This window comes from Bombina bombina, chromosome 4 (genome assembly GCF_027579735.1).
Source record: "Bombina bombina isolate aBomBom1 chromosome 4, aBomBom1.pri, whole genome shotgun sequence".
Lineage (NCBI taxonomy): Eukaryota > Metazoa > Chordata > Amphibia > Anura > Bombinatoridae > Bombina > Bombina bombina.
The window spans coordinates 790,186,406-790,200,535 of NC_069502.1; the positions used below are offsets into that span (position 1 = coordinate 790,186,406).

Genomic DNA, 14,130 nt, shown 5'->3' on the forward strand with positions numbered 1-14,130 from the left:
ATCATCTCTGGTAGCCAAGGGTTAAAGTGCTCTGCTTGTTATGTTGTCATTCTAGGCAGCATTAGAAGCCTTGTACAGTCCTAACCTGTTGTTCTGAAGCTTTCATTCCTTCAACAAAAAGTGTCTGCTACACATCAGCATGGAGCTTGGCTATGTGAGGCAACAGAAGTTAAACTAAGCATGCCTGGCAAAAATGGGAGGGGTTTAGTTTTAATCTTTGCCCCTCTCTCCTTCATGGCTCCCTCAACTGCTGTAACATATTCCCAATGAAACACTCGACTCTGTAAGCACCTGGCAGCACAATTCCTACTAAAATTAATGCCCTCACCAAAAAAAAAAAATATATATATATATATTTTTTTTTATTACTGACAGGCAGGCGCCCCTCACTGCAAGGCGCCTGTAGGCACATGCCTACTGTGCCTAATGGGAAATCCGGCCCTGGCTCCATTACATGTGAGTGTATCTGATACACAATACAATTATATCTTTGTATCAAACAATATTGGGCCATGTGGCGTATCTGTCTTCTCATGTTTTTTTAGACTGCTGTTCTTGGATCCAGGCCTGGTCCATCACAGATTGCTGCCTCCATCGACATCATTGTCTTCAAAAGAGACTATTTATATATATATATATATATACACGTACATGTATATATATTAGCATTTGGCTATATATGTTGTTTCATCACATTGTAATAGTTTTTATCTAGTTTAATTTATTGGTACTAAGCCTTTTTATTTTAAGCTCACAAATTGTTTTATATATGTATACACCATCCTTATTGTGACACTTAGGTTGCATAGACCAGGATTGATTTGCCACCTATATATGTATATTATAATATTGGTGATTACTTAATCACCAGTACACAAGGGCGCCCCCTACAATACTCTTCACTTACAAGGATGTTGTTCAACCTCTTTTGTATCATTATGTTTTGTATTTTCATTTAATTCATTCTATTTATGAATATGGAACACTGTTTCACCATATTTTTGAAGGATCTGAAAGCTACAGTGAAGAAGATTTCACATTTCTATGGGTTAAATCTGACCGAGGAGCAAATTCAGCAAATAGCTGAAAAGGGGATTTTCAAATCAATGAAGGAGAAATCCAAAGAAACCCATGGTGACATTGGAAATGCTATCTTTAGGAAAGGTAAGAAAACTGAACTTTTGTTGTTGTTTTATCATTATTAATAAAAAATAATAACTCTTTTTTGATGATTTATTTCATTATAAAATATTAAAAACAACAGCACAGCAGTTAAAAAATATTGTTCAATAAAAATAGAATATATTTTTATTAAAACATATAGGGCCAGATTACAAGTGGTGCCCTAATGTGTGTTTTTTTGAGCTTGAGCGATAACTGCTCTCAAGTCAAAAAATTAGCGCGGCTGGATCAGCATGGGTATTACAAATTGAAAGTAAAAAGTTATCACGCAAGTAAAAGACTCATGCAAGCTAATTTCAGGATTTAGGGGTGTGCTGAAGAAAGCCTTTTCAGTTATTTCTCACGCACCAACCTGACACAGCGATGGTGCTTATGGAGAACTTCACATAGAAGAATTTATCCGTTTTTATTTTTAAATATATTTCTCTTTATATCTGTATATATTTTGTAAAATATATTTATACCTATATAGCTTTATGAATATATACAAATATATATAAATTCAAAAATAAAAATATTTATTTTATCAGATGTGAGAGTCCACAAGCAATCACATGTGGGAATATTCCCTTCCTGATCACTATTTCCCATGATCCTCAGTACAGTGAGCTGCTACAATGAACTATAGCCCTCCCTGGTGAATTCTGGACCTCCCAGGTGAATTCTGGACTTGTCCACCAATCACCTGGATTGTAGATGCTGGATTTAAAGCTCTGGTGTGTTGGGGTGTCTTTTGCCTAGTGGTCAGGAGGGCAATATTCTCCCACCTGATTGCTTGTGGACTCTCACCATCATGAAAGAAATTAATTGATCAGGTAAACATTTTGTTTTTCTTTTAAGTGAAGAACATAGGAATGTGAAGTATTTCTATTCAAAACATTAAAACATATTAAAATTGTTTAAAAATTGTATTGCCAGTTTAAAGGGACATTAAACTGCTGAGCACATCTACAAAATAATAGTAATTACTCTCTATGTTATTGCATTTCATCTTGTTACTGCAGCTCTTTTCAAATCTGTTCTCCTGTTTTAATAGCTTAAAGATGCCAGATACTGAAGCCCCGCCTCTTTGTACTGGGCGCCGCCATCTTGGAGCTTAGGTATTCTCCCAACCTGTGTCAGAAACTGTGCACACACACAGATCAGTAATATTTCCTATTTTTTACAACTGTATAATGTGCTTCAGGTTAGGGTGTATGATACAAATCAGCAGCTGTACATTTTTGCTGTGGATGCATTGCTCTATATTATTGCTAGGTGTTTTTTTTAAATATATTTTGTGCAACTGTAAAACTGTGTAAACATGCAAAAATGTAAATCTCACATGATGTATCATGCACACCTGAAGCACATTATACAGCTGTAAAAAATGAGACAATATCACTGATTTGTGAGTGAGCACTGATTCTGTCACAGGTTGTGATAATACCTGAGCTCCAAGATGGAAGCCCCCTGTAAAAAGAGGCGGAGCTTCAGTATCTGGCACCTTTAAGCTATTAAAGGGACAGTCTACTCCAGAATTTGTATTGTTTAAAAAGATAGCTAATACGTTTATTAACTTGCACAAAAAAAAGAGGAGAAAAAAACAGAAGCGCAAAGACCTGGATCTTAGTGTAGTATAAATAATTTAATGTCACATCAAAAATAAAAATGAAAAAATGTTCACTCACATTTTCAAACCTCAATAAACAATGAGGTATTCTTAGCGTATATGTGTAGCTCTTACGCGTACATCAGTCTCACTTCACGGCAGGTAAGTCTTTTAAACCATTCTTTGATTCCTTTTTCTTCCCTCGCTTGGCTATACGTTAGTATAGCATTTCCTATTTTTTTGTGCTAGTTAACGATGTTTCTTACCGACATTTGAAGACGAAGCACTCAAAGGGTTAAACCACTTTCTGGGTTAAATACAAAGGAAGCTAGGGTCAATAACGCAAAAAATAAAATTTTCCTAAAATATATATATTTTGTTTGCATTAGAATGACCCTCAATGGGTCTTGAATCCTTCATCCTTTAAGGACTGTTTGCCATTGCAAGATTTTTTGTGGCAACAAACAGTTCCACAAAATAAATACATAAATAAAAATCCCTTTAATAGTGTAATTTGTTAATGAAAACCCATACAATATGTACATGAACCATTTTTTAGTAGCAAGGATAATTTTGTTTTTGGATTGAAGAGGATTTTTTTTAACAAGAAAAACATTAAAAATGTAAACTGATCTTTAAGTTTTCTTCTTGAATTGTAAATGTTTGCATATAATTGCAATTCATTTTTTATTTGGAAATTTGAAATATGTTAAAGGCACATTAAAGACACAATTGTATTCCTCATCAAATGTTTAGGCACACTTTTAAAACTTGCATTATATATTTTGTCTGATTTTACTGTAATTTAACTTTGAAAATTGTAGTGTGCCCCCCCCCCCAAAAAAAAAGAAACTGGAATGAATTCCATGACATTCAGAACACTGACTCTTCTACATAATGCACAGTGATTGGTTAAATATGTGCAGGCGCTAATGTTTACCTGTTTCTAAATTGGCCATAGCAAAGGAGGAAAGATACATTACATTTGCTTTTCAAAGGGTGTGTCCTAGGTCTGGAAAACAGTGCATATTTTTCTAGCAAAATTACAGATTTAAATTTTGTTTCTTTTGTATGCAGATCTTTTATAGATGCAGTGAATCATTTCTGATGCATAAAAAAAAGTCATGAACATTATTTGTGATTATAAATAGAAGACATAGCATGAATTTATATAATTGTTTAAAGGGCCATTATAGTTAAAATATGACAAACTGCAATATGTTAGACAAGCGACCACACCTCTATGAGTTCAACCCCGAATAGAAGTTAAAGGGACACTGAACCCAATTTTTTTTTCTTTCATGATTCAGATAGAGCATGCAATTTTAAACAACTTTCTAATTTACTTCTATTATCAATTTTTCTTTGTTCTCTTGCTATCTTTATTTGAAAAAGAAGGCATTTTAAGCTTTTTTTTTGGTTCAGACTCTAGACAGCACTTTTTTATTGGTGGGTGAATTTATCCACCAATCAGCAAGAACAATCCAGGTTGTTCACCAAAAATGGGCCACTTTCTAAACTTACATTCTTGCTTTTCAAATAAAGATACCAAGAGAATGAAGACAATTTGATAATAGGAGTAAATTAGAAAGTTGCTTAAAATTGCATGCTCTATCTGAACCACGAAAGAAAAAATTTGGGTTCAGAGTCCCTTTAACCCCTTAATGACAACTGACGTACCAGGTACGTCATGCAAAAACTAACTGTTAATGACAATAGACGTACCTGGTACGTCAGTTGTCTAACAGAGTGCTGGAAGTGATCACAACCGCTTCCAGCAGCTCTGAGGGTATTGCAGTGATGCCTCGATATGGAGGCATCCTGCAATACCCTTTTACAAGCCTCCGATGCAGAGAGAGCCACTCTGTGGCCCTCTCTGCACCGGTAGCGATGGTGCCGATGGTGCCGTTGTCCGGGTGGGAGGAGGGAGCGTGTGCGCGCGTGCACGATATGCGCGCACGTGCACGGGGCACGTGTGCATGTGGGGCGTGTGCACGGGGGCGCGCGTGCGCGCATTAGCCACACTGAAACCAATGAAGTAGGAAGGGGAAAAAAAAAGTTAAATAATTTTTTTTACATATAAAAGGATCTGGGAGGGGGAGGGGGTGGGGGCTGCTACACTACAGAAATAATAAAAAATAAAAATAAAAGTTGAAAATAAAATTAAAATACTTTGGTTTGTGGGGCCAAACTGGGTACTGGCAGCTGCCAGTACCCAAGATGGCGGTAATTAGGTAGGGGAGAGGGTTAGAGAGCTGGAGGGGGGGGATCAGGGAGGTTGGGGCTAAGGCAGGGGTCCATCACAACTAAAATATTTTATTTTTATTAAAAAAAAAAAAAAAAAACTCTTTTATTTAGTACTGGCAGACTTTCTGCCAGTACTTAAGATGGCGGGAACAATTGTGGGGTGGGGGAGGGAAGAGAGCTGTTTGGGAGGGATTAGGGGGTGGGATGTGTCAGGTGGGAGGCTGATCTCTAAAATTAACCCTGCAAGCTACCTAATTTAACCCCTTCACTGCTGGGCATAATTCACGTGTGGTGCGCAGCAGCATTTAGTGGCCTTCTAATTACCAAAAAGCAACGCCAAAGCCATATAAGTCTGCTATTTCTGAACAAAGGGGATCCCAGAGAAGCTTTTACAACAATTTCTGCCATAATAGCACAAGCTGTTTGTAAACAATTTCAGTGAGAAACCTAAAATTGTGAAAAATGTAAAGTTTTTTTTTTTTATTTGCTCGCATTTGGCGGTGAAATGGTGGCATAAAATATACCAAAATGGGCCTAGATCAATACTTGGGGTTGTCTACTACACTACACTAAAGCTAAAATTAACCCTACAAGCTCCCTAATTAACCCCTTCACTCCTGGGCGTAAAACACGTGTGGTGCGCAGCGGCATTTAGCGGCCTTCTAATTACCAAAAAGCTACCACAAAGCCATATAAGTCTGTTATTTCTGAAAAAGGGGATCCCAGAGAAGCATTTACAACCATTTGTGCCATAATTGCAGAAGCTGTTTGTAAATAATTTCAGTGGGAAACCTAAAGTTTGTGACAAAATTTGTGAAAAAGTGAACTTTTTTTTTTTTTTTATCGCATTTGGCGGCGAAATGGTGGCATGAAATATACCAAAATGGGCCTAGATCAATACTTTGGGATGTCTTCTAAAACAAAATATATACATGTCAAGGGATATTCAGGTATTCCCGACAGATATCAGGGTTCCAGTGTAACTAGCGCTAATTTTGAAAAAAAGTGGTTTGGAAATAGCAAAGTGCTACTTGTATTTATTGCCCCATAAATTGCAAAAAAAAGCAAAGAACCTGTAAACATTGGGTATTTCTAAACTCAGGACAAAATTTAGAAACTATTTAGCATGGGTGTTTTTTGTTGATTGTAGATGTGTAACAGATTTTGGGGGTCAAAGTTAGAAAAAGTGTGTTTTTTCCATTTTTTATCATTTTTTTTTAGTAAATTATAAGATATGATGAAAATAATGGTATCTTTAGAAAGTCCATTTAATGACGAGAAAAACAGTAAATAATATGTGTGGGTACAGTAAACGAGTAAGAGGAAAATTACAGCTAAACGCAAACACTGCAGAAATGTAAAAATAGCCATTGTCATTAAAGGGACAGTCTACACCAGAATTTTTATTGTTTTAAAAGATAGATAATCCCTTTATTACCCATTTCCCAGTTTTGCATAACTAACACATTTATAATAATATACTTTTAACCTCTGTGATTATCTTGTATCTAAGCCTCTGCAAACTGCCCCTTTTTTCAGTTCTTTTGAAAGACTTGCAGTCTAGCCAATCAGTGCCTGCTCCCAGATTACTTCACGTGCACGAGCACAGTGTTATCTATATGAAATATGTGAACCTACACCCTCTAGTGGTGAAAAACTGTTAAAATGCAATCTGAAAGAAGTGGACTTCAAGGTCTAAGAAATTAGCATATGAACCTCCTAGGTTAAGCTTTCAACTAAGAATACCAAGAGAACAAAGCAAAATTGGTGATAAAAGTAAATTGGAAAATTGTTTAAAAGTACATGCTCTATCTGAATCATGAAAGTTTATTTTGACCAAGACTGTCCCTTTAAGGGTAAGAAAATTGAAAAATGGTCCGGTCATTAAGGGGTTAACACACATCAGGTTAGCGTGACCTCAGAGCTCTGGTTAACTGTTTCACAAAACAAAAAGTGTCACAAAACACATAAAAATTTCACAAAACACATTAAAAAGTACAGTTACGCGCATAATTAATTATATATAAATAATTATTAAAAAAAATATTGCACAAAAAAGTAATAAGGGCTCAAAGATATGAGGTCTCGGGTGTTAGAGAAAAAAAGCCAGAGGGCTTTAACAGATACATACATATTATACATCCCTAAAGATATATAAATATATATCTATACAGGGAGTGCAGAATTATTAGGCAAATTAGTATTTTGACCACATCATCCTCTTTATGCATGTTGTCTTACTCCAAGCTGTATAGGCTCGAAAGCCTACTACCAATTAAGCATATTAGGTGATGTGCATCTCTGTAATGAGAAGGGGTGTGGTCTAATGACATCAACACCCTATATCAGGTGTGCATAATTATTAGGCAACTTCCTTTCCTTTGGCAAAATGGGTCAAAAGAAGGACTTGACAGGCTCAGAAAAGTCAAAAATAGTGAGATATCTTGCAGAGGGATGCAGCACTTAAAATTGCAAAGCTTCTGAAGCGTGATCATCGAACAATCAAGCGTTTCATTCAAAATAGTCAACAGGGTCGCAAGAAGCGTGTGGAAAAACCAAGGCACAAAATAACTGCCCATGAACTGAGAAAAGTCAAGCGTGCAGCTGCCAAGATGCCACTTGCCACCAGTTTGGCCATATTTCAGAGCTGCAACATCACTGGAGTGCCCAAAAGCACAAGGTGTGCAATACTCAGAGACATGGCCAAGGTAAGAAAGGCTGAAAGACGACCACCACTGAACAAGACACACAAGCTGAAACGTCAAGACTGGGCCAAGAAATATCTCAAGACTGATTTTTCTAAGGTTTTATGGACTGATGAAATGAGAGTGAGTCTTGATGGGCCAGATGGATGGGCCCGTGGCTGGATTGGTAAAGGGCAGAGAGCTCCAGTCCGACTCAGACGCCAGCAAGGTGGAGGTGGAGTACTGGTTTGGGCTGGTATCATCAAAGATGAGCTTGTGGGGCCTTTTCGGGTTGAGGATGGAGTCAAGCTCAAATCCCAGTCCTACTGCCAGTTTCTGGAAGACACCTTCTTCAAGCAGTGGTACAGGAAGAAGTCTGCATCCTTCAAGAAAAACATGACTTTCATGCAGGACAATGCTCCATCACACGCGTCCAAGTACTCCACAGCGTGGCTGGCAAGAAAGGGTATAAAAGAAGAAAATCTAATGACATGGCCTCCTTGTTCACCTGATCTGAACCCCATTGAGAACCTGTGGTCCATCATCAAATGTGAGATTTACAAGGAGGGAAAACAGTACACCTCTCTGAACAGTGTCTGGGAGGCTGTGGTTGCTGCTGCACGCAATGTTGATGGTGAACAGATCAAAACACTGACAGAATCAATGGATGGCAGGCTTTTGAGTGTCCTTGCAAAGAAAGGTGGCTATATTGGTCACTGATTTGTTTTTGTTTTGTTTTTGAATGTCAGAAATGTATATTTGTGAATGTTGAGATGTTATATTGGTTTCACTGGTAAAAATAAATAATTGAAATGGGTATATATTTGTTTTTTGTTAAGTTGCCTAATAATTATGCACAGTAATAGTCACCTGCACACACAGATATCCCCCTAAAATAGCTATAACTAAAAACAAACTAAAAACTACTTCCAAAACTATTCAGCTTTGATATTAATAAGTTTTTTGGGTTCATTGAGAACATGGTTGTTGTTCAATAATAAAATTAATTCTCAAAAATACAACTTGCCTAATAATTCTGCACTCCCTGTATATGTATATATGTGTACATATGTATTTACAGACATATATAAAGACATAAATAGATATGGACATGTACAGTATATAAGGGCATTGGAGTCCTTTGCAGTCAAGTAGATAAAAAGAACATGAATATATATATATATATATATATATATATATATATATACATACAGTATTGTACCAAAAAAAAATCATATATATGTAGGAATCTGTATTTCTGAATAAATAGAACATATTATTGCATGAGCAGAACATTGGAATGTGAAATATTCATATTTTCATGTTGAGCTAGCTTACTTGAGAATATACAATCAGGTTTGCGCACGAGTAGGGTTTTTTTGCTCCATTGACTTCCTTGGGGGAATAGGTCCCTAAACGTGCAATATTGTAAGGTTGGATTTCTTTACGTGCGTCCGGTTAGCGCTCAAGCAAAAAACAGCTTACTTTCAACTCATAATATGAGCATAACCCAATGCGTGCAAAAAGCTTTACTTCTAGCGCAGTTAACGCTTGAGCAGGAGTGTTAAATAATGCCCCACTTGTAATCTGGCAATCAACAGCACAAGTTACACAGCTGGGTCAAACGGCTAATGCTGCTGATTGGATCAGCAGCAGTTTCCACTCAGGACTTGCAGTGCATATCTCAAGCAGTACTTCTACTTCCCCACATAGGGGTTAAACACATAGATGTTCAAGGTCCCTAGTCTTAAAATTAAATGCTCTCATATATTACAGCATGTAGATTACCTGCTATAATGGTCCTTTTGAGTGAAAAGAGTCTGGGGCGTACCTAGAAACCACAGGGCCCAGGTGCAAGAATCTAAGAAGGGCCCCGAAACCCCCCCCTCCCCACCAAAAAAAAAATGTGAATTTGATACATATTTTTTTTTTCAATATAATAATGTCAAAATTAAACTTTCATGTTTTAGATAGAGCATGCAATTTTAAACAAATTTCTCATTTACATCTATTATCTAATTTGATTTGTTCTTTTGGTATCCTTTATTGAAAAGGTTTAGAAGCAGCAGCAGTGCACTGCTGGGGAACCTATGTTCTGATTCGTGGCTGTGCATATTGTCCACAAATTTGTTTTGGTGTGTTGGGTTAATAAACTATGCGCTGTGGGGGTAAAAGCTAGGGAGTCTCGAAGAAGTAATCTCACAAACTTCAAAGTGGGGGTAAAATCTGGATTGGATGAGACTCTTAAGCGCTTGTGCTTAATTACCCAATAAGGAAAGATAGTCTTACTATGTAGTTGGATTCAATGAGATCTATTTATTTTTAGAATTATAAATACATACAATAAAATTTAAAACAATAGAAATTGATTCTTAAAACAAATCTAACTGGTTGGCCAACCATACAGTGTGAATAAAATGATATAATATGTTTTCCAATCCCTGTTACTTAGTGTGTTATACAAACATATCTGTATATTTGAATTTTTGAATTTTGGTTTAATTGTAGATATTTTTTATGGATGTGATATAGTGGACTTGTGAAGAAGTATGGTATCCACAAAGAATATTCGCAATATTAATTCTTAATTACCATATTTACCATATTCTTTTGTTTAAAGCTGAACATACATAATTAAAATAGCGTCAATGGTATCAACATTAGCAACAAATAATAAAAGTGAAACAAAAATAAAGTGATACAGTAAAAATCGTATAAGTTATGAAAGATAAAGTCTTTCTGCCGTGATCGTTAGAGTAGTTGTTAATTGCTTTTTGTTAAAAGCGCTGTTGTTAAGCTCCTCCGTGGGGATAGTATGTGCGGGCGTGCTGCAACACGTTTTTGTCTAATTGCTATATATATTGCGATTATAAGTCACTGTTAAGTAGTTTTGGTTATCTGTCCTTCACATTAACTTCCTTAGTTGGTGTAGGTATAATAAATCTTACCCGTTGTTTCTTTTGGGATACTTTGTTTCTGGTCTAGTTTCTTTTTGTACCCAATTCAATCTTTACTGTGATGAATGTGGATCGGAAGCCGGGATAGCCGCTGCCGGTTTTGTAGTGGTTTCAGTATGTCGCGTTGGTTTAGCCTTTATCAAGCATATCCTTGCAGTTGTAAACAGTGGGTTTTTGTATTCTGTGATTTGATTCTATTGGATCCCCTAGGTAGTTGTATCTTTACAATCTGGTGATCCTATTGGTTGTTGTGTCGGTGCTTTTGATTGGTCATTCCTTAGCATGTGACCTTATAATGATTCAGTTTATCACGGTGATGGGGGAATTTTCACTTATTTGTATCAGATGACCAAGTAAATGCATAAAACGTTATGAAAACTTGTTCCAGTAGTAAACACAAATACGAATGTATTGTTATAATAAAAACATAAATAACTTTTTGTACATCAGAGAATCTGTCCTTACAGGGTTTGTGAGTCAGTATAAGGTTTTTGGTATATGCCAATTTGAATATTTATTATGTTCTTTTTAGTCCTTTAGTGCAAGAATTCATATTTTATTGCTGGTTCAATTCTAGGGTTGGTAAATTAGAGGTTTAGTCATTTGTTTTGATGATGCAATTTAACCCCTTAAGGACCAGCAATGTACCCTGTATGTCACTGGCCTTTTTTTGGGACTTGATTGTTTTATAGTGCGGTCTTGCCACCAGCGTTGAGACTGCTCTATTCCACAAAGCCTGCTGGAGGGAGGGTATTAATAGCGTCTTCTTGCTAGACTTGTGCTATTATGTCCTGAAAAAACCCTTAATGACCAGTGACATTCAGGGTACATTGTGGTCATTAAGGGGTTAATATAACAGTGGAATGGGAAATTTCAATTTAGCGTGTTCTTGTTTGATCTTTAGTAATCGTTTGTTAAAAAGCAGGTTTTTTATTAATAATCGTTATTTCCATTATTATTGCTTTGGTGCAAATCTATGAAACATGCATTATTGGTTCTGGAATTTTTATTCCTATTTTTGTAATTTATTTATTTTTAGTGTTCGTTCTTTTATAATCTTTTGTTGAAGAGCAGGTTAATCTTTTGGTATTCATCATTTCAATTGTATTGGTTCAAGGATATAAAACATCCATTATTAATAGTTGTGTATCAATCTGTTGGGTTTCTCTTCCGAATTTGGAGTGTTTGTTCTCTTTTAGCCTTTGTTGAAAGAGGGTATCATAAAACGATTTTTTAAAATTTGGTGAAATTTTGAATTGTTTATGAAGTGTTGTTATCAGATGCATTATTATTGGTTCTGGAATTTTTATTCCTATTTTTGTAATTTATTTATTTTTAGTGTTCGTTCTTTTATAATCTTTTGTTGAAGAGCAGGTTAATCTTTTGGTATTCATCATTTCAATTGTATTGGTTCAAGGATATAGAACATCCATTATTATTAGTTGTGTATCAACCTGTTGGGTTTCTCTTCCGAATTTGGAGTGTTTGTTCTCTTTTAGCCTTTGTTGAAGGATTGTATTAAACGATTTTTTTAAATTTTTGGTGAAATTTTTAATTGTTTATGAAGTGTTATTATCAGATTGGGTTTTTGGTGTTGGCATGTAGGATTTTTTGTGGTTCAAGTATTCAAGAAACAGTTTAGACTGAAGTCTATATTTAGACCTTTTGGTCTTAAGGTTTGCATTTCGAAGATCCATTTTGCTTCTTTTTTAAGTAGGTTGTGTGCCTGGTTACCAACTCTTATATTTTTCGTTCTTTTATCATCCTTTCCGTTTCACCTATATAGTGTTTGTCACATTTTGTGCATGTTATAAGATATATTATGTTTGTGTCTGTACATCTTATAGTCTCTTTTATTTTATATTCCTTGTTTGTGATGCTGGATTTGAATGATTTAGCTTTTTTTTGCATGTCTGCATGCTTTGCAGAAACCGCAGGGATAAAATCCCTGTAATGTTTCACCTTAAACTCCTTTTTGGATTTTCGGTTTGTTATGTTTTATGGTTGGAGCTTTTATGATACACTCCTTCAACAAAGGCTAAAAGAGAACAAACACTCCAAATTCGGAAGAGAAACCCAACAGGTTGATACACAACTAATAATAATGGATGTTCTATATCCTTGAACCAATACAATTGAAATGATGAATACCAAAAGATTAACCTTGCTCTTCAACAAAAGATTATAAAAGAACGAACACTAAAAATAAATAAATTACAAAAATAGGAATAAAAATTCCAGAACCAATAATGCATGTTTCATATACTTGCACCAAAGCAATAATAATGGAAATAACGATTATTAATTAAAAACCTGCTTTTTAACAAACGATTACTAAAGATCAAACAAGAACACGCAAAATTGAAATTTCCCATTCCACTGTTATATTAACCCCTTAATGACCACAATGTACCCTGAATGTCACTGGTCATTAAGGGTTTTTTTCAGGACATAATAGCACAAGTCTAGCAAGAAGACGCTATTAATACCCTCCCTCCAGCAGGCTTTGTGGAATAGAGCAGTCTCAACGCTGGTGGCAAGACCGCACTATAAAACAATCAAGTCCCAAAAAAAGACCAGCGACATACAGGGTACGTCGCTGGTCCTTAAGGGGTTAAATTGCATCATCAAAACAAATGACTAAACCTCTAATTTACCAACCCTAGAATTGAACCAACAATAAAATATGAATTCTTGCACTAAAGGACTAAAAAGAACATAATAAATATTCAAATTGGCATATACCAAAAACCTTATACTGACTCACAAACCCTGTAAGGACAGATTCTCTGATGTACAAAAAGTTATTTATGTTTTTATTATAACAATACATTCGTATTTGTGTTTACTACTGGAACAAGTTTTCATAACGTTTTATGCATTTACTTGGTCATCTGATACAAATAAGTGAAAATTCCCCCATCACCGTGATAAACTGAACCATTATAAGGTCACATGCTAAGGAATGACCAATCAAAAGCACCGACACAACAACCAATAGGATCACCAGATTGTAAAGATACAACTACCTAGGGGATCCAATAGAATCAAATCACAGAATACAAAAACCCACTGTTTACAACTGCAAGGATATGCTTGATAAAGGCTAAACCAACGCGACATACTGAAACCACTACAAAACCGGCAGCGGCTATCCCGGCTTCCGATCCACATTCATCACAGTAAAGATTGAATTGGGTACAAAAAGAAACTAGACCAGAAACAAAGTATCCCAAAAGAAACAACGGGTAAGATTTATTATACCTACACCAACTAAGGAAGTTAATGTGAAGGACAGATAACCAAAACTACTTAACAGTGACTTATAATCGCAATATATATAGCAATTAGACAAAAACGTGTTGCAGCACGCCCGCACATATTATCCCCACGGAGGACTTAACAACAGCGCTTTTAACAAAAAGCAATTAACAACTACTCTAACGATCACGGCAGAAAGACTTTATCT

General features: G+C 35.8%; 1 protein-coding gene across 2 annotated transcripts in view; it reads right to left on the reverse strand.

Moving 5' to 3' along the window:
- Nucleotides 1–14,130, reverse strand: part of LOC128656976 (gastrula zinc finger protein XlCGF66.1-like) — a 473,235-nt gene that overhangs the window by 280,929 nt on the left and 178,176 nt on the right. The window contains exon 8 of one of the 2 annotated variants that reach the window (XM_053711183.1): nucleotides 2,797–3,080. The exons of the other annotated variant lie outside the window; for it this stretch is intronic. Within the exon in view, the coding sequence (XP_053567158.1) occupies nucleotides 3,061–3,080 (20 nt within the window). The 3' untranslated portion in view covers nucleotides 2,797–3,060. Of the gene's footprint in view, nucleotides 1–2,796; nucleotides 3,081–14,130 lie in introns of those variants that run through there. 2 annotated transcript variants of the gene reach the window in all.